We start from the raw sequence: 21,746 nt of genomic DNA on the forward strand, positions 1-21,746 counted from the left end.
TATGTATGGTATGCAGATACATTTGGCATGGAAAGGGTTCTATTCTAAAATCATTAATCTTACATAGGTTGTCATATGATGGACATTAATGTTAGTGGAGAGATGGAGGACAGATTTCAGTTTCTTGAGCAAGCAGGGCCAAATTTCTCCTCTGATGTTGAGTTTTAGTAGCTAAGGGCAAAATTTGGATCTGGGATTTCATTTTCCCCTGCAGTTTGAACAGAGAGTTCATTAATGATAATGGAAGTTCTGTCTGAAGTTGGTGTTCAAAGCAGGCTTGGGTTTCTAAACGACCGTTTCAATATTAACAGAGAAAATCACTTTATGGCAGGATTGAAGTCATGGGGAGAGAGACAAATCATGAGGGGAAAAAAGTTAAGAAAGAGAGAAGAAATCCTAGAGAATCCTAGGTAGAAAAATCTGCTGCTTTTTTTTTCAACCTAATCTGTCATAAAATAAACTGATATCATTTATTTACATTAATTTTATCTATAGAAACCACGGAACAGGTTTTTAATATGCATTCCAATAAGCTTCCATTGAATAGTGCCTCTAGCAATACATTGCATTCCATTTGATCAATACCTACATAATGTTTTGAAATAAACATTTTACCTAGAACTATATAGTCTTGTTAATATTCATGGTTATGCATAATTATAAAGTTGTCATTTCAGATGTTGGGCCATGGGAAAATGGTATGTTATAATAATCATGAAAAGAAGAGGGGAAGAAAAGTGCCTCTGTTCAAGTAGGAGATGATGGTTTCCATAGTGCTGGGAAATACTATTTTCTGTGTCTTTGCTCGGTTTTAATAAATTTGCACTGCTGCTGTGAACTGATGTCATGTATATTGAAAACATGGAATTGATTTTAAACAAAACATCTTTCTGGTCCTAATCTGAGATAATTTTCACATACAGCATGCAAGGCCTTCTTCACTGTATTTGGGAAGTTACAAATTTTGATCCTAATATGAATCCACATTTTTTAATAGTTTGACTCAGACCATCTTTAACGTTTGCTTTTCTGTAAAGAGGCAGGAAAAGTATTACTTAAGTTTTTAAACATTCTTAAGGTTTCAAATTTTTCTAAATGCTTGATGAAGGTTCTTTATTTTTTTCTGCAAGGTTGTTGATACTTAATTTTTTCTATTTTATCACATATTTATGTATGTAACATCCCTACGCAAGAAGATTAAACAGTATTTCATATTGGAAAGTAAGCAGTGAATCAATTGCTGTACTTACCATTTTTAGAGTGACTGTAGGTGCTTAAAAGAATATCCCAGGTGAATGAAGAAGTTAGGTGGGAGTTTGAATAGTGAGGTACAGTTTTCTTTCATGGTCCTGATCTGCTACTTCCTGCTTATGGTAAGAAAAGATGAATTTATGTTTATAAACCTGCAACTATTACTCTCTGATATTCATATCACAGTAGGAGCCAGGTCTCGGTCGGTGGTATTGACACGATAGATTGCATTCTACCCTATGCTAAAAAAGATATTCTCTGTCCAGCACTCAGGGCTTTCTGCTGCCATTTGCTGTGAGTAACATGCAGCTTTCTAAAGCCTCACAGAACCAGTATTTTCTTAAAACTATTATCAGCTTTGTATTTTTCTTAGAAGAGCTCTGTTGAGATAGAGTTAGTCAGACAGGGCTGGTAAGGAGCTGTATGCAGTGAAGAGAGGTAGAGCAGCATGACCCACAGGGACTCCAGTGATGGGAAGGTGGCATTCTTTACCAGGCAATCTTCTCTGAAGGCCTTGCTTCTGGTCTGGTAGGTAGACAGTGCATTTGTACACTGTCCAGGCTTAATCCCCTCCTCCTCACTCTACCCTAGAGTAGATCCAAAATAGAACTGTTTGTGGAGAATTACGTAGCTGACATATGATTCCTCACTGCATGTCTACAAGTCTCCTATCATCTAGCTCCTAATTCTGTAGTAAGCATCATTTAACATTGCTAAATATTTTTCATTGCTAAAATCCAATTTGGGCATACCCACTATTTAAAACATCTAGCTCACTAATTGCAAAATCTATAGGAAAGTCCTTACAACATCAAAGACTCACTTGATCCTCGGAGCTGTTATAAATGGAAAACTGTCTCTGTTACAAGCAAATAAGGCACTTAATGCACTCTTTCTGTCTGTGATGCTATTTTTCCTGTGGGTTTTGAGAATGACCTTCCTGTAAGCATCAAGGACTATAACTTTTCAGATAAAGAAACTCATTCTTGTTTTAAATCTATGTCAGGTTCATTCCCCTATAGCCCACAGTTTTCAAAAGCAGAAGAAAAAGTAATCCAGAATTAAAAAAAAAATAAAAACCCCTCTGTTTCCAGAACGAAGTTACCCTGTCAGCTTGCCTTGGGCCTTAGGTGGAGAAGTGGAGATTAAAGAGTCAGTATTCCTTTTCATGTTTCGTCTGCCAGTTTTGTGAATGTAGAAAGAGTACTTGTGGCTGCAGCTAAGTATCCAACAGTAGTATTAAGTGCAGCAATTTCATCCCCGTGCAGTAAATTAAAAATATTCTTATAAGTTTACCATGAGAGGAGTTCAGTATCAATACCATCCAGTCATTGATAAAGGTATTTCAAGGAGAAGGGTGAATAGCACAGCAGATGTAACCTCAATATTTTCACCAATTATAAAGAGCCTCTTTGTGAAGCTGTGTGAATATGTAAGATGATCTCATCATTTCCTATTTACTCAATACTTACCTGAATACGCAATATAGTGTAGCTTTTAAATGCATATGCACATGAGTAAAATGTCCTTTTGTAAGAGACTTTGCTAAAAGACTGCTTTTGATACACAATTTCTTCATCTCCTCTTCAAACTGAATTAAGCTACTTCCTTCTTTTAAAACACAACTCACTATTTAGAAGCTTTGGCTTTGATTTCTCAGAACAGCCTTACAGGAAGAAACTATGTTCTTTTTCTATTTGTAACCATATTTCTGAAGACAAACTTGTACTGATTTATTTTAATTTTCTAACTGAAATAGGTTCCTGCGAAGAACACTGACTGTTTCTTCTTTTTCCCCCTCCTTCATTCCACCGCTACAAGAATATTGCTGTGCACAAAGCTACCAAGGAAAACTGAAATCCCTCTGTTGGGAACTGTGTACACAGCAATATATTCATACTTTGAGAAATAAGTGAGGGTTTTTTTTTTTTATTTCTTAGCATGACATACTGTGCACTTCTTGCATGCCAACCACTGAATTCAGATTGAGGAACTAGGTAACATTTCAGCAAATTTTAATCAGGTTTAGCATCCACCATTTTAGGGAATGTATCTGTGCAGCTGACATAAAGGTCACCAATTTTAAAACATTAACCCTCAGTTCGTCCCTTTGCTTAAAGGGTTTCTGTGTGTGTGTGTGTGTGTGTGTATATTAATAAATTATATAACCCAATCCTGCGTAATCCCGTCACATGTGCCATCCCACCAATGTGCTCACAAGTCTCACCTTGTCTGCCATACTGGGCACTCCATGTATAACACAAATAGAAATATAAAATGATCTGCACTGCTCCTCACTGAGTGAGAGATTTACATGAAAACAAAACATCCTGGAAATTCAGGATGTAACCTGCATGGCATTACATTTTCAGAAGTTTATGCTAAACTGAAATGTGTGGTCTGTTGCTAGTTAGAAAACATAACTTCACAATCAGACCTTAGAGTGGAGTGATTCTTTACTTTCATTTCTTCTCAAAATTAGTAACTTTATTATACATGCAAACTGAAGATCTTTAAAACGAAACAGGGCTTTACTCAGTAACACTAGGTTATCAATAAACTGGGATAATTTCCCTCCCTGATGCCTCCTTCTAATTGCCTTTTTTGCCTCAAAATTCTCATCTAATTTCTAAGTTGCAGGTTGACAATGGAGCAGTAAAAAAATACTGTAAATTAGAAAACATTTCAAATTTTTTTTCATTATTTTCTTTCCTCACATTTAGAAATTTCTTTCCAAGGTATACTGTGAATTTTCAGAACTGACTTGGGGGTGCCTAGTGAACTCTCAGAGGAGGTAAGAACCAGATTTAGCAGCACAGTGCAGCTTGCCTGCCGAAGAATCTCTTTATAGAGAGAATTTTTATATTGAATCGTGGGACTTCCTTCAGATCGTGGTCCACAAATCTCTTATATGAAATGTGCTTTAGACAGATGCAGCAAAGAAAATTCTGTCTATCTGGTAGTATATCTGAGCTGGCCAAAAATAGAGTGGGAATTTGCAGGTAGATGAACTTTATGGAAAGTTCATTTTTTAATACAGTATTTCAGACATTCTTTGGATGTATTCTTTGTACTTGGGAGCCTGAACTCTGAGTGTATATGGTTTGTATATAGCTCTGATGCAGTGAATTCTCATTCGTGAGAAAGCAGGCTTCTTTTCCTCTTTTCCATAGTTCTGAAATGAATGCTCTGTTCAGTCCATGACACAGACTTTTCCAGCGGTGCAACAATATAAAAGTTACTGAAGGATGAAGGACTTGTCTAGGATGAGCAAAAGAGCTGGAGAATCTGGGTCCTTATAACTATCACTATGCAGAACTGCAGTGTGTCCTTCAGCCCCTGGCTAGTGACTCACCTGGTACTTTGATTTTCAAATGTGTATGTGGACAGCTGTCCTTTGGCATCTGTGTAGCATGGTAAACTCCCTAGATAAAAACTTTTCCAAGGAAGACAATGGTTTATGTAGTAGGTACAAGTGTAGACAGATTTTACTAGCTTCTGCACGCAGCATGGGTATTCATGTTTCCAGAAGAGAGACAGTACCACTCCACACTTGTGTGCACATCAGTTTTACACTCAGCTGTGAGCAGAGAATTCTGAATGTCCTGTTTTACTGAAATGGAAATGCCTACCATAATCAAAACTTACAGCAGTGCTTTTCTTCCCTTATTCTTCATAACTGATAAAGTTGGGCTAATTTATGTGAGATTGTTTTCTAAAGTGGCTTACAATATTGGTTTGACAGAAATGCTGCGTAGTCAGTTGTTCATATTTTATCTTTATTCTGCTGTATAATGAGGTTTTGAAGACAATGAATTATCATAGTAGAATATGTAGAGCTTGAAATACAGAAGTAAAGATTTAGGGGAAATATTGATGTCTGCTAGTAGCAAACTTAGTTCACTAGAGACTGCTGAAAAAAACAAGACCCAGATACAAATATTTATTTATATTAGAGCTGAACAAAACTTGCGCTTTACATTCACTTTACATGGCACTATTTTACATGCATATTTTTCTCTAGTAGTTGAAAAATTGCAGTGGGGATTGGGGGATCCCTCCAATGTAAAGAAACATCACTGTTTGTAAGACTGCCTTTGTAAACATCTTTTTCTGTAGCTATCTGCTGTACACGGATTTAGATATAGATACATTCATATATATAATTGGGGGTATAGACGTTTGGTTAACTTGAAAGCTCCAAAGTGTCATTTGTCACATTTATGGTAGGAATTTTAACTGCCTTAAATACTTATCCTTTTCCAAAGTGACTTTTTTCTTTCCTCTCTACCAAAAAAAAAAAAAGAAAAAAAAAAAGAAAAAAAAAGGAAAATGTACTTCATGAAACTATTGTATATGAAGCACTTATTAGCCGTAATTAAATGGACAATATGAATTTACTACGTCTTTAGGACTCTGGCTTGTTCTGGTTTAGAGCAAGATGATTAATGCAAATACATATTACTTGAGATAACCATTTAGCAGCTAATTTAGCCAAATTTATTACAGCAGTTAGAGGTTTTTCATTTTCGCAGACGGAGACAAGGACATGACAAAAGCAGGCGGTGACTGTGAAGGCACACTGCCCTCTAGTGCACGAAGCTTTGTGGGAATTGGGAGGCAGGCAGGGAAGAAAAGGGCTCCAGCGACAACAGTGCCCAGATTTTGTGTAGTTTACAGGTTTTCTAAAACCCTTCTGCTCCCTTCCACTGAAAGATTTGCCTTTCATTCCCTTCTCCTGACACGGAAGAATCAGATACAAAACAAATCCATTCCAACTTGGCAATATTTTCTCTGAAGTATTACTTTAAACATCTGTATTTTTAAGCCGTCTTGCTGTGAGCATGTAATAGCACCGTTTCACGTTACTGATTGCTTTTACTTCTTCCTCTGAGTCCTAGCATATTTCAAGCATCGGAGGGAGCTGTCACTCTTTGGCTCTAACCAAGCCATTCTGTGCCTCCCTTAGGCCTCTTTCTCAGCCTGTTGGTGGATTTACTTTGCTTTGGTAGAAAGTAAATTCTCCAAAGACTTTTCCCCTGCTGACCAGTGGAGATTTGGTTCATCTGAGAACTGTAAATTCTGTTTGACAAGATCAAAGAAACAGATGTATAAGTTCAGTGGTTGATATCGCCTGCAATGAGGAGAAATGATCAAAGCAGCAGGGGTAGAGTATCTTCCCAAACCTTTCAAATATCCAGAATCTCAAAGAGGTCTACCTAGGAGCTATGAATAAATCACATATAAATTTGCCTCTTTTTTTTCCTTTTCTTTTTTTACAGTTTGACATTGAGTGCATTGGAAATGTCCACGCAGCAATAAGTATTCCGAGAACCACAGAGATTTTTGGTTTTTGGGGTTTTTTTTTACTTTTCTTCTTCCACCAGAGTTTCCAAAAGCAGAGTAAAATTATACTTTAAAAACTTGTAAAACGTGATGCTAGTTATACTGAATTTCAGATCCTGTTTGTCATCTCACTGGCATTAAATCCAGAGGAAGCCAAGTATCTTCTCCTTGCACTTGTGGCATGTTGTACAATGAAGGTCATTTTACCACAATTCTAACATGTACTCTATCTTGTTTGTGTTTTGTTTGTACTTTCCTGTCAGTGCTGAATAAGGGTCAGTGTGTAACAAAGTATTACCGCTGGATGCAGAAGAATGGAGGTTATATCTGGATACAATCTAGTGCAACCATAGCTGTCAACGCCAAGAACGCAAGTGAGAAGAATATCATTTGGGTCAATTACCTCCTTAGGTAAGTCTCCCAGGCACTTCTCTCACTTGAACTGCTGTCTCTGATGCTTGTCTGTCGGTGAGAGGTCTAAGGAAAAAACAACAGCCTACCAGAGAAAGCTAAGAGGAAGAACTTTTCATATAGTCCACGTCAAAAGCCGTGCCATTTTGTTATAGCTATTGAGGCATCTCAGCACATGAGAATATTCTTGAATTATTATGCTGCCTCAGTCTTGAAATAAGCCCTCCAACATTTTATTGTATGCCCTGAAATCTACTCAATCTGAGCTCAAAGATAAAAATTATCCACACCAACTTTTAGTAGCTATGTTATAAAATCTGGTATGAAGTGTTTGGCACTGTTTTATTTGGATATTAAAAATGCAGGGAAGCAAACTGCTGGTATGCCAAAAAAAGTTATCTCTGAAAGGAATTTGCCAGTTCATTCCAGAGAGAGGAACTTTCTTAGAACAAAAAAGGCTCAAACTACTTGGTTGTTCCTATAAGCATTGGATAATATTCACACTGAAAAATGCAAGATGGGATTTAAAAATAAAAGTACTATAAAATACTATTTGAAGCTATTAGAATTATTTTAAATAGAGATAGTAGTAATGGCTTGAATGAAAGGCTGTTCCCTGAGAAATCATATTTTGCCGAAGTATTTTTAAAGGACTGGTTTCAGAGCTCAAGGGAAAACCAACAGTCACTGAGAGACAGTGAATTATAAACCTGACCTTTCCCATCTGAAAATACCTTTCAACACATTCTGTTTTGTGAAAATGTTCGATAAGTTTGGGAGATTTTCTGTTTCATTCCAAAGCAGAACAAACAAACAAATAAAATTTGAAACCTTGAGATTGTCATGAAATGCAGTTGTCATTTTCTGGCCTGTTCTCCTTTTAAGTTGCTTGTCATGGTTTGTTACATTCCCTTTGATGCCATGAGAGTTCAAAGTGATGTCTAGGGGTTAGATTGTGACTTATTATGCCAAGTCCAGCAAGCCCTGAAGAGACTGTGCCTGCCTAAACTTGCATGTTGAAACGCTTTTGATTCCCCTTTTGGGGAAGAGAAGGAAGCAACCCCTGGCAGGAGAGCATTGAAGAGGTACTGTGCGAAACCTTGCGTGGCAGTGGAGTTTTCACTGGGACTTGCAATTTTTTGGCCTGATATGATTGAGCACAGACTTTTCTGAATATATCCTTACCCTGCTACCTTTTCCTGTCCCTTTTTTGCAAGTGTGAGGCAGAACGCAGCATTTCAAGAGGTTGGCTTAAGGCTGACAATTCAGGACTGGAAGTACAGCTTCACTGCCCCGGTCCTTAACAGGGCTGCAAAATGCCCAGAAATGTTCTCATATTTCCAGCTCTAGCTGTAAAAGTCATCCATAAGAATTATGAACAGCTGCCTCTGTCCCCTTTGCTGCTCTCTAGACAGTAGGTGAACCTAGTCCACAAATATCCCCAAAAATAATTTTCTCTACAAGCAGAATATACCTACCAAAAAAAGAAAAGCTGTGTGGTCTTCCCCAAGACTCCTCCCAGAACCTGATTTTTCTAGTGTATTCCATTCACCGGTCTGTTAGAGAAATACTAACATCTTCACTGAATTTGTATTTTTAATTTAGATTTCTCCTTGTACTGGAATCCACAAAAGATCCAAATGTCCAAATAATATTTTAATAACAGATCAGGGCATAATTAGGTCTACTCTTAGCAGGAGTACTGGTCTGTATACATTTCCATGCATTAGAAAGTATGATTCAGCTGTCTGTAAAAGGATAGACTAATTATAGTGACAGGGAGGATTAATGCTGTTCTTGTTCTAGCAACTTGTTATTCACAGTGTGAAAGCCCTCAAACATCTTTTGCTTGGAGGGGGCAGATTTGGAGACTGCCCTGGGATGCAACAGAATAAAGTCACTTTGTCAGGACAAAGCCATAAAGATGATAATCGTAACATGGCATCTCAATGTGAACTGTGTGAACTCTGAGTTTTCACAGTACTCTCTAAGAGGCTGAATATGAATGTAGTGTCGTTGTGATAGTGTGTCAGGCACCCCCAGTGCTGCCTCGTATTCTGTGCAGGACTGTGGGTTTTCTGTTTTACCAGACTTGCATTTGAACTGTGTGGAAATGCTCACCTATTGAAAAATTATTAATGACTTTGTTATTTTTAATATTCTCTACCACTTACGTTTAGCTATGTCTGTTCCCCTGCATTTGCATGCATTTTAGAAAGGAACACATTTTAAAAGGTACAAGCCAAGCAAAATCATAGTGTTGTAGGGGTTTTCTTCCATTTCTCTGGCAGCATAGCTTTTTTAGATTGCAGTCATGTTCATTGCTAACAAGTCACAGGTGAGCACCACATGAGCAGATGAAGATATGATTATAATGGGTGTGTTGACAGTTCTTTATCCCTAACATATGCATCTTAACATGCACATGTGCATCTGTCACATAGTTAGAGAGGTTGTTTTTGGTTTCTTGCTGATGTGGATGTATGTGTGCAGTGTTTAAAAATATATAACCTATTTTATCCAATTTTTGGCCAGATTCTTTGGAGCAGTGGTCACCTCTTTAGCCCTAGCTGAGCACCTTCTTAATAACTTCATGTATGATATGCTTGATTAAAATGTGGAAAACTGGAATGTTGAGAAAACAAGTATTGAAAGAACTCTGGCAAGGTTATTTCTACAGAAATTTCTACATTTCTACAGAGATAACTCTAATAGACATTGCCAGTAGAAGTGAAACAGATTGGAAAAGTTAAAACACCCTCTCTGTCCTCCCAGGCACAGTAATGGGGTCGAAATCGAGATATTCTGTTGTTGGATGATTACATGGTATATCTTTACTGCTAGATATCACACAAGCCATGATGTCTCACTTCAGCAAGGATGCTTTGATAGCTCTAAAACTTCACTAGAATCAAACAAGGTTTAGTAACTGGTCAATAAAAGTATTTGACTGCAGTATTAAAATAAACCTTCACAAAATTCCTGCTGTGAAGCTCTGAAGCCAAAAATATATGTTTTTGTGTTTGCTCTGCTGTTCTTCCTATTTATATTCTTTGTTCCTGAACTTTGATATGAAAAGAGGAAAAAATCATGAAACTGCAAATCATCCATTTGTTTATATTTGCTGTATCCTCTTCAGTAACCCAGAGTACAAGGACACTCCAATGGATATTGCACAACTTCCTCATCTGCCAGAGAAAACCTCAGAATCCTCAGAGACCTCTGACTCTGAATCAGACTCAAAGGACAACTCAGGTAACACACATGGTGTACCTTTACACCCACGAGAGGTTTACATCATGAAAGCCACACGGTCAGCTTTCCAGTTGCTTTTACTTCTCAAGTGTTGGTTGTTCCATTATAATAAAAAAAAAAAATCATATGAAATTAAATTGAAAAACACTAGCAAAATCTTTTAATGACCTTAGCATTTCCATTTCCTCAGAATTTCTCTTCAGTTTCTTCATGTGTTCTTGCCTACATAGCACCAAACTAAATATTTGATTTCCCAGCTGTGCTTATGAACAAGTACTGTGCCTTGTGCAAAGGACTTGGGTTTGCAACTGTTGAATATAATTCAAGTTCTTCTCTTCCCAGAGTAGGCAGACATTCTACAGAGAGGTCTCTACTGTCAATCTTTATGACTCTTTTCCCTGTATAACTACATTCTTGAAGAGTCTCACTAGGGGGCAGTGAAGATTGAAAAACTTGAGAGTTTTCTTGGGTTAAAAGTTATATTTAATTAAAATGTGTTGGTTCAAGAACTTGTTTCTAAGCTCTTTAAGTCTGGGAGTTCAGCAGTTTATTAAAAGCTGAGTGTGCTTGTCAAGCTCTATGTGTAAATTAGTCCTACAGATGGTCCAGTGCACAGATGGTTCACACATTCCCTGTTAGTTTTAACAGTGGTTACCTAGGCACAGGTGCAAATCATCTGGCCTTGAAACAAGTGTGTTTTCCTGTAGCCCAAGAAGTAAACATGTTACCCAGCTGTTGTATGTGGATGGATGGATGGATGGATGGATGGATGGATGGATGGATAGATATGATTTTTCTCTTGTGTCTATGATAACAACCAAAAACAGTCTATAGAAAATGGATCACAGTACTATAAATCAAGAAAAAGCAAGAACAGGATCAGGATATTATATTATATTATATTATATTATATTATATTATATTATATTATATTATATTATATTATATTATATTATATTATATTATATTATATTATATTATATTATATTATATTATATTATATTATATTATATTTGATATATCATATATATACGATATATCAGATATATCATATTATACTATACTATATTATATGGCTGTTCTCTTTCATCTTTTGCTTTTATTTGTTCTCCTTTGACAGCTTGGTTTAAGTCAATGTGCAGGCTTGCTGACCACTGTCATTGGGGATTTCTTTATCCATTCCCAGTGCTTCCTTTATGCTGTCTTGTTCCTAAATAGCCAAATAACACATATGTGGAGAACAGTTTGCATTACCCATATGCACTGGAATTTTCTCCAGGTGAGAACATGAGAAGTACATGTATATTCATGACTTCTAAAGCTGATGCAGAGCAAGACAGCATTCAAGGGTGCAGAGATATCTACATCTCAGAAGGAGATGTCTGGGAGTCTTGGAAGACAGAAGACACAGGGACTTGTTTATTTCAAAGGAATTAAATAAAAATGCCAAAGGACCTTAAACTGGAACAGTATTTTGGATGAAACCAACAAGTTCAGTTTAAGCTGTGATATAATCCCAGGCAAATATTGTGTAGCTTTAGACCGCCTCACTCTAGGACCACTCTTTCCAGCTAGAAACTATGGCCTTTAAAGAAAGCATCTTCAAAAAAAAAAGGAAGAAAAAATTATAGGACAAATTCAGTCCTAGATGGAACAAAAAGCTGGATGAGACGTAGGGGTTTACAGCTGCTATTTAGTTCCTATAGATTTTATTTTTCAAAAGGAAGGGTCTCTCTGCTGATGCTCACACAAGCAAAAGTCCTACTAAGTGACCTGTGAAGTGCAGTGTCCTGGAATGCTCACTCAGCTTTCCTGTCAAACCCACCTTCAGCACTTCTGGGAAATAGTTTGGTATTGACATGGCTCCAGAAGTAACCAGTATCTTTAGAGGCAAACCAATCTTTCCCCTCTCCACCTAAAACAAGGATATTGAAAAGGGTAGTACTTGGCTCTGATGAGTGAAAAACGTCTTTTATTAAGCAACAAAAGATTTCTGGCTGGTCTGTAAAGGACAGGGTTTCCTGAAACCTTCCGTGACCCTTTCAAACATAGTGTGATAATGGAGCATATTCAGTCTCAAAGCTGCTTTGGCTCTCCTAGTCCAGTGGGCTAGAGTGTTTATCTCACCCGTATTAGAATTATAATTAAGTGAATTCAGGCAAGAAGAGTGACAGCTTCTCAGTGCTGTAGCTGTGCTATTTTCAATGGTCTTTAGATGATTTGGATCAATCAAGAATTTAATTCACTGGCTGATTATTTTTTTCTGTATTTTTTTTATATTTGTTGTCCTTCAGGAGAATATAAGACAATCTAGCAACATAGCAAAATTGTTTTAACAATAAACCGGTTTATTAATTCATTTTAACTGGTTTATTCATTCATTCAGATTTATACACGAGTTGCTTCTCCTCTCGCACAGGAGGAAATCAGTAGTAATTCCACTGCACCCAGAGACTGCCTCTTCAAAAGTGGCAATGGTGAGAGGAAAATGAGATGAGAGTGCAAGAGTCCTCATTAGTAAACAGTTGTATAGTAAGTACGTGGATGCCTGCCCACTGTAGGAGAACATGGATGTGAAAGAACAATCACCAGAACATAACAGTGATAATGGGATTGTTCACTGACTCCTCTTTGGATGGCACGGCTACAATGCCGTTGTGCTCACAGCTGTCAACGTGATTCTTGTCCAGTGAGCAGATGAAAAGGCCCCCTCAATCAAGGTGCAGCCACATAGCATAGGCTTCTAGTGCATTAACAGTCCTGAGTCAGAGACATTCACAGTGATCAAAACTCTCCCAACACAACACTGGAGAAAAAATGCAGCACTACAGAAGAGAACGTCTTTTGCTAAAAAAGGTTAAAGCAAATCCAATCGCATTGGTAGGTAGAAATCTGGACTTGGATTATAATATTATGTTCCTATTGCTAATGCTTTGTTTCACTTTCATTTTCTCCAGAGGACAATGAGAACTCAAAGTCAGACGAGAAAGGAAACCAGTCAGAAAACAGTGAAGACCCTGAATCGGACAGGAAAAAGTCAGGAAATCAGTCAGATAATGAAATGAACTGTAATGAGGATGGGAACAGCTCCAGCAACCAGGACAGCAGGGACAGTGATGACAGCTTTGAAAACTCAGACTTCGAGAATCAAAAGGCCCCTGAGGACAGTTTTGGCACTCTTGGCTCTATGCAGATCAAAGTGGAGCGCTACGTTGAGAGTGAGTCAGACTTGCGGTTGCAGAACTGTGAATCACTGACCTCCGACAGTGCCAAGGACTCAGACAGTGCAGGTGAAGTAAATGCCCAGTCTTCCAGCAAACATCAGAAGAGGAAGAAGAGGAGAAAAAAGCAAAAGGGAGGCAGCATGACCCGGAGAAGGCTGTCAAGCACCTCAAGTCCAAATGGACTTGACTCAGCTTTGGTGGACCAGCCCCAGCTGCTCTCGTCACCAAACAGTGCCTCAGTGCTCAAAATTAAAACAGAAATCTCAGAACCTATCAATTTTGATAATGATAGCAGTATTTGGAATTACCCACCCAACAGGGAAATCTCAAGGAATGAATCACCCTACAGTATGACCAAGCCCCCCAGCTCCGAGCACTTCCCTTCCCCCCAAGCCAGCAGTAGTTTACACGTCTCCATTCCAGACTCTGTTCTCACCCCACCAGGGACTGAAAATACTGCCAGCCGTAAAACTCAGTTCAGCACCTCATCCAACTCGGCCTTGGCTCCAGTGTCCTCTGACCCTTTGTCACCCCCACTTTCAGCATCTCCAAGGGACAAACATCCAGGAGGTCCCACAACGTCCAACTCTTTGTTGTACACTGGGGATCTGGAAGCCCTTCAGAGGTTACAAGCAGGCAATGTGGTGCTTCCTTTGGTTCACAGGGTAACGGGAACCCTTGCTGCGACCAGCACTGCTGCTCAGAGGGTCTACACCACTGGCACTATTCGGTATGCTCCAGCTGAAGTTACTTTAGCCATGCAGGGCAACCTCCTCCCCAACACCCATGCTGTTAACTTTGTTGATGTTAACAGCCCCAGCTTTGGGCTGGATCCTAAAACACCGATGGAAATGCTCTACCACCACGTTCACCGACTCAATATGTCGGGACCGTTTGGAAGTGCTGTGAGCGGGGCCAGTCTGACCCAAATGCCTGCAGGGAATGTGTTCACAACTGCCGAAGGACTTTTTTCCACTCTTCCATTTCCTGTGTACAGCAATGGCATTCACACTACACAGACTCTGGAACGGAAAGAGGATTGAAATATGACCACATACTGTGTTCAGTGTTATACTCTGAGGCATAGACTATGTTTTAATTTAGACCTTTAATTCTAGCACTTTGAATTTGAGCAGGTCAGCTTATTATCTCAATATGATGGTCCCCATTTCATTCCCTTTCTCTTTAACTTGACTTATTCTTTAATGTAAAGATATTTTTTTATTTTTGCCTTCAGAGAGTCGAAGTACCAGTTGCCTGCCATTTTGTCTTCTTCTAAGATGTGTGTTTTTTCCTTTGCATCTTTATTAAGATGCCTTTAATATGTGTATGCCTCTGCCATAGAATACTCAGTGTTGTGGTAAAGAGATTTTAAAGTGACAACCATTGGTTTTACTTCAAAATGATCTTGATATGATCAAGATTAAAAGAGACAAGCATAAACAATGTGCCCTGTTTGACTAAGTCAAATGAAAAGGGGGTTTTGTTCCTAATTCCTTTAAAATAGGGGATAGTATTTTAGAATTTTATGCAGAGTTTAATTCTCTTTTTATGGTTAAGATTTTCTTACTTGCACATAAAATAATTTGGGTTCTTAAAAAGTTAATTTCTGGCCTGTGACTAGAATGTTAAAAAGTTGGACTAAATGTTAATTACAGAAAATTTAACTTAATTTCTAAAACCATGGTGCTATCATTTATTAATCTGTAATGTCTCCATACAATATGCAGCTTGTGGGCTGGGTTTTTTGGAAAGAATGTGTTCCGTACTGGTTTATAGTGGGGTGCTGCAGTCTCCTTGGTTAGTTAAGACAAAAGCCCTCATTAACATTTGCTGCAGGACTTAAAATTTGTTACCTCCAAACTAACAAGCATAGCCTCACATCAAATTTAAATGGGTCAGGAAGCCTTTTACAAAAAGAGCTTAAAAACAGAAAACTCAATTTAATTGACGCGAGGAGCAGTTTCTTAGGTGCATATTGTTTTATTTTTTTTCTCAGTGTAACTGAGGCTAATTTTACAACATCAAATAACACTTCAGAGAAAAAAAAAAAAAAAACAAAAACAGAAGAACTATTTAACATGTTTTATTTTGTTTTTCATTTAATATTATAGAGGGAAGGTTGTAAATTTCTTTTTGTTCTTTGATTTGGGTATTTTTTTGTTGTTTTCTTTTTCCTTATTTCTAGTGTTGAAACCAATATGTTTTAAAACTAAAGGATGGGTTAATAAGCTTGAAATAGATAACTACAACTGAAAACTGCACATTAAGTAAAAGAAAAGAAATCTCCTATTTTGTCTTTGTTGCCAGAAATCACAGTGTAGTGTCAAACACTCCAAATGACTGTCAAATATAAATTCTTCTTCCACTCCATCTTTGGCAGCTGTTTGTTAAGGCATCTAATAACAGATGTGAGAACTGTAATGTGTACAATGTGTAAGTGTCCTTGGCTGTCAGTCCCATTGCAGTTTCAATGTGTGTTACTATATGCAGTATATACTAAGCTAATGTAGTTGTTTTGTCCTTTGTCTTCTCTGTGCTTTATCTCTAGTCCGGAGTGGTAAAGTCCCATTCCTGCAGTCCTAGTGAACCAGTGATTCTTGGGGGTTAGTGGTTTTTGTGTGGTGGCCTTCCTCTGTAATGTCACCTTATGCTGCTTCCACTGTCTGTATACCTCTTAATTTCTGCTGTTGCTTTGCTGTTGTGTATTCTCAAACCTCTCTCTCCCCCTTCCTTTCTCCCCTCCTCCTCCACACGTTTCCCCTCTCTCCTTCTCTCGCTCTCTCGTTCTCTCTTCTTCACTCTCAGAGATAAAAGACTCTTAACTAGCTCAAGGTTAATGGAGCCATTTTTCCCACAGAGGAATTCTGGGTATGACTTACTCTTCCAGTGTACCCCACAATGCACTACAGAGTAATGCTCAGATATATTAAGCAAATTGACGCCATATAGCCTCAGTTGTTAACATTCCCAGAGTCCTTGTGCTCGAACTGTAAGCAGAGGGTGCATTTCTTTGGTTTTCTCCTAGGTAGGCTGGCAGAGCAATATGTAGAGCAATTACCAGTGAGATAGGAAATTCTTTCAAAGGTCAACTGGCGTTGTTTAAAAAGGAAACTGAGCTTAGAATTGTCATATATACTCACTTATGTGTGCAATGCTAATGTATTAACTCAGCTGTCCTTCGAATTTTTGATCACTCACTGCGTTGAGTCAATTTCTGCAGTAGCTTTGAATTTGAGAAGTCCAAGTCACAGAGGGGTGATAGCAAAAAAGGAATTGGACGCTAGAAATTTAATTAATGAGCTTTTTAAAGGTTCCATGGGAAGGATTTATGTAGGTCTGAAAAAGGCGAGAAAGCTGATTGGGAAATTCAAAGTTTAATTTTGGAAGCTCTGCTCTAGCTATGGAACAATCAAAGGACTGCACCTATCAGCTACAAAGAACAGCTAGACAGCTGTTGTTGTTTTGGGTTTTTTTTATAAATGTTTCTGTGTTGTGTCAAAATGATTTCTGGTGATTTAAACTAACAGATAATCACAGCTGCTGTCTAAATCCATAGTGTTTAAAATTACAAAATGAAAAAAAAACTTCATTACCTGTGAAGACTGTGTCTGTGTTTTTAACTATTTCTTGTACAAATATATGAAATCTTTTATGAGGAGACTGGTGCCAAGTAGCTGAATAATGGGGAAAGGGATTCTGTTCGTATAAATCTTAGCAGTGTTACCAACTCTACAATATAAAAAAATTAAAATGTTAAAAAGTGACAGCTATGGTACATTTATTTTGTGTTAAGCTAACTGAATCTAACTTCTTGAGTGCCTGGCTTATTTGAAACATTTTTTTCATTGATCATTGATAATGCTGCAAATCAGAAATGTACATACTTCATTTACAACAGGGTTCTTTTTATACTTTTGTAGATTCTCATACATGTCATACATGGTTGTCTTTATGTAACTTAATTTTTTTTCATCCCGCAGGTGCCATTTTCATAATAAACTTCTCTTGGATTTGTTACTATCTGGCATCATTTCTTTTACATATAACCATCCTGACTAATGAATGCTGGTAGTATTTGTTTGAGCAGGTATTTTTTAATCATTTTGTTTAAAAAAAAAAAAAAAAGAAAATAACTAAAATACTAGAAAAAAATAATCAAAACTGAAAGAGGAAAAAGCAAGATTTTATTAACGCTTGTGAAATGAAGAAGAAAGGAAGCTGTCAAGATGTAGGTTAAGAATGCTAATCCAAATACTACAACAAACTTGCCACCATTCTAAATTCTCAGTTACCCCAACTCATTGTCATATTGAGCATTTTTATGCACATTATCAAAGCTGAATAATGGACCTGCAACATTAACCACTATAGAAAGTGTGCATTTTTTCCTTGATTAATGCACACTGGAAGAGGTCAGCTTTTGTACATTAATCATTTAAAATGCACTTTATATTTTCATTTTTGTACTCTCCAATGTTACAGTGGAACTCTTCAGTCACATTATATCCTACCTAGGCTGCTGATTCTTTTAAATGTGTACTTTCTTTCCCCAGAGTGGAGACCTGTAAGTTGTTGGTGTTGTGCTGCGAGGCATTCTGCCTTTCCAACTGAGGACAGAAACATTTGCCAGTGCAGGACTGACAAGGCAAAAAGCCTTGGTCCCACAAATGAGAGGGGGAAAAAAAGTCAAATACAGTTTTGATTACACAGATATCCACACACAGTGGCTGGCCATAAAAAGGGAGCAATCTGCAAAAATTCTGAGGAAAAAAAAAGCCCAAGGCAAGTGGTTTTGGTCTCTGCAGTGAAAAGCAGGGAGAAGCTAAGGCACGGGCGATGCCTCCCCAGGTACCCATCACTGTGTGCCGATTCTGTGGCTGCTGCTGCACCTACAGAGGATGGGCTGGGGGTGGGACAGGAGGGGAGTGGAAGCCTTCTCACCCACTGCAGTTCTTCATTCATTGCCTTTCTTTACAGTGCCTCTCCCACCTGTGACAAATATTTCCAAATTCTGTATTTCATTTTGTAATTGCTGAGTATGCAGTCTCTTGCCAATAGCCAAGATCTCTAAACAACTTTGAGCCTAATCTCTTGTCTTCTGTATGTCCACTTAGAAATTAATGCTACTGGGCTAGTCAGTCTGGGTCAAATTCTGTTTGCTTATAGATGCTGAGAAAAACTGTCCGTTCACAGTTTGCAGCACAACTCTTTACTGTGAAAGATACACTCAGCTGAAGTAAGAGCATGTGAATCTGGCTTGCTGGGATGATTTAAAAAAAAGTATGCACAATTATAGCTCAGCGAGCCAGCCCAGTACCTTAATAGATTTAAGTCTGGCTCTTTGAGCTTCCAAGCAGTTCAGGATGCCCACTTCCCAGGCTCCAAGCATTGAGTTTGATACAACTCCAAGTTGCAGGGGGTAGAAAGAAGCAGAGGTTAGCAGTGCTGCTTTCAGCTCTGCTTGCGTGTTCCAGTTGGCAATGCATCTTGTTTATGAGGTAGCTAAGGGTGCCAATGCCAACCGAGAGGAAAACAGGATTCAAATGCAGATTGAAAGAATGACCAGAATAAAGCTTAAGGGAAGAATAACATGCCTGTTCCAAATAAGTGTTAAGCAGTATTACTAAAGCCACTAATTCCAAGAAGGGACTTGAGAGGGGCATTTCTGAGCTATTATAAGGGTTTTTTATATCTCAGCCACATTGCCTACACATGCAGCAGAGCATGGAGTTGATGGTCAAACTAAATAGACTGCTCTAAGATTTGCAGTTGAATGAGGAAATTTGTGTATTAAAGAAAATTATGGAAAGGCCATTTAATGGGGGAGATTTCATAGTGAAGCTGTTGCACTTGTCTATCTCTGTTATCTGCAGCAACTTTAATAAACAAAATCAAGTGCTTTAAAGTGTTGAGCCCTCTGAAAAGGGTTCTTTGGGGTAGGTCTAGCTGCTTTAATATTTGAGGAAAAACTGTTTGCCATGCAGGAAGTTGGGCAAACTTTCTCAAGTCATTTCATCAAAGAACATTTCCCAAAGCAAGTGATCTCAGTGACTACCATCTCTAGGAAATTTGTTCCTGACCCACTTGTTTTTCAAGGTGATGCATGCAGGTATTTAAAAGCTAACTGAAGGGTTGTAAGAGGAAAAGGCTCTTTCAAAGCCTCATGACTCTGAGAAGTTACAGTGAAAGAATATTTCAGGAGTACTTAAATAATCAGCTCTGACAGCTTGCACTGGTGCTTTTGCACAGTGGTCGTGTCACTGGAGTAACTGCGATGCCCCTGACAGCACATTTATTGTTATGATCCTAGGAAATGCATTAGTTTAAATGTGTCAGTGCTCTCAGAGCTATTTGCATAGTATTTTCCCTTCTTACCATTGCAATTTCTTTATTTTCATTTTAGGGCTGGGGGAGGAGGGTGGAAAGACTGGATATGCATTGTCAACTAATTTAATGAACTGTCATCTATCCAGTGAGTTTACTGAAGAGCCTACAGAAATTTTAACAAATGGGATGTCACCAGAGCCACAGATGCTCAGGTAAGATCAAACTTTTTATAAAGCATGCACATACATGCACACAAGACATTCAGATCTGCTACCCCTGAAAGCTAGTTGGGTTTTCAGACTGAGCAGGGTGGTACCTATGTATATATGCATAATAAAGGTCCCTTCTTCCTCTCTCACCTATTCTTTCATCTTTTCATAGGTGAGAACTGGAAGCTATTTTCATAAAACCTATCAAATCACATCCACATTTTTTCAGCAAATCATAGAATCATGAGTGGTTTGGGTTAGAAGAAACCTTAAAGATCATTTAGTTCCTCTTGCCATGAACAGGGATGCCACCCACTAGATCAGATTGCTTAAGGCCCCATCCAACCCAGGCTTGGACACTTCCAGGGATGGGTTGTCCACAACTTCTTTGAGCAACTTGTTCCAGTGATTCACCAGTCTCTGAGTAAAGGATTTCTTCTAGCATCCAGTCTAAACTTGCCCTCTTTATTTTTAAAACCATTGTCCTGTCACTATTTGTCTGTATAAAAAGCCCTTCTTCCTCCTTTTTTATAAACCCCCTTATGGTACTGGAAGGCTGCTAGGAGGCCTCCCTGAGGCCTCCTCTTCTCCACGTTGAACAGCCCCAGCTCTCCCAGCCTGTCCTCATAGAAAAGGTGCCCCAGACTTCTGATCATCTTCTTGGCCCTAACAGGTCCAAATGGAATCTTTCTGAAAGCTATAGGACATGAGATAACCCAAGGATTCGGAGTTCTTCTTTTAATTGACCTGAATTAGATTGGGTGTTCTCCCCTACAATTTTGTTCAGAATCCTAAAGTCAGCAAGAGAGAGTAGAAGGACAGCTTTTATTTCCATAATCACCATGAACTGGGTCCTTCAGCAAAACAGAAACTCAGAGTAGTTCAGACTTTTTTCATATAATATATTTCACATTTCTAGAAGTATCGTACTCTAGAAGTAAATTCAGAGAGCTTAGTCACTCAGGTCTGAAGCCAAGCAGATGAGGTCAATAACTACGTTTGATTACATTTATAGAAACTCGTAAGTTTTTTTTCCCAACTTGTGGGAGCTCTGTAGACTAGATGCAATGTGGAAAATAAGGGATCTTTTTGTAGGCACCAACAGTACAATGGGTACTGACTTAATGCTTGGGCAAAAAGATCATCAGGACCCCAGAAAAGCTTATGGGATGTCAGTGGGAGAACGTTTGCATGCTTTGCAGACAGGAGACTGTATTTCCCAGTACTTTGTCTCAAATTACCTTTCATTGACTCTAGAGACATAGAAATATTGAGATTACCTTTCCCCTTACAAGTTTTCCTGAGCAGAAGGACTTCTTGTTTTTCTAGTTTTCAATAAAAGGGAACATAATATTTTCTGGCAAAGGGAAAGGAATCAGGTTTTCCTCTTGCTTTAAAAGCATTCACAGATTTATAGCGGAAATGACAGGAACAGGATGTATTAACCATATGACCCCAGCAGAATGAGTCTACGCTCTTGATTGATTTAAAAGTTTATCTCTGTCCTTTGAACAGCTACAAAGGGTCAAGTCTTGGTCTTGCTCAAATCAATGAGAGCTTGACTAATGACTTTAATGGCTTCAAGACCAAAGTTTTGAGCCAATACTCATAATCAAATAGCAGAGCACAGCCTATAGCATGAACCACTGACCAATGAGTCAGTCTAATTGTTACCCTGCATCATTTCCTTTCTAATCTTGTACCACACGAGTCACACTCC

General features: G+C 38.3%; 1 protein-coding gene across 3 annotated transcripts in view; it reads left to right on the plus strand.

Moving 5' to 3' along the window:
- Positions 1-14,531, plus strand: part of NPAS3 (neuronal PAS domain protein 3) — a 591,199-nt gene extending 576,668 nt beyond the window's left edge. For all 3 annotated transcript variants that reach the window (XM_088057760.1, XM_088057761.1, XM_088057762.1), the window contains 3 exons: positions 6,861-7,008; positions 10,148-10,263; positions 13,221-14,531. In XM_088057760.1, the coding sequence (XP_087913886.1) occupies positions 6,861-7,008; positions 10,148-10,263; positions 13,221-14,530 (1,574 nt within the window). In that variant the 3' untranslated portion in view covers position 14,531. The remainder of the gene's footprint in view (positions 1-6,860; positions 7,009-10,147; positions 10,264-13,220) is intronic.
- The last annotated feature ends 7,215 nt before the right edge of the window (positions 14,532-21,746 follow it).

The sequence above is a fragment of the Pseudopodoces humilis genome, chromosome 7 (genome assembly GCF_049639895.1).
Source record: "Pseudopodoces humilis isolate 2021_Gansu_Grassland_sample_001 chromosome 7, ASM4963989v1, whole genome shotgun sequence".
NCBI classification, from domain to species: Eukaryota; Metazoa; Chordata; class Aves; order Passeriformes; family Paridae; genus Pseudopodoces; species Pseudopodoces humilis.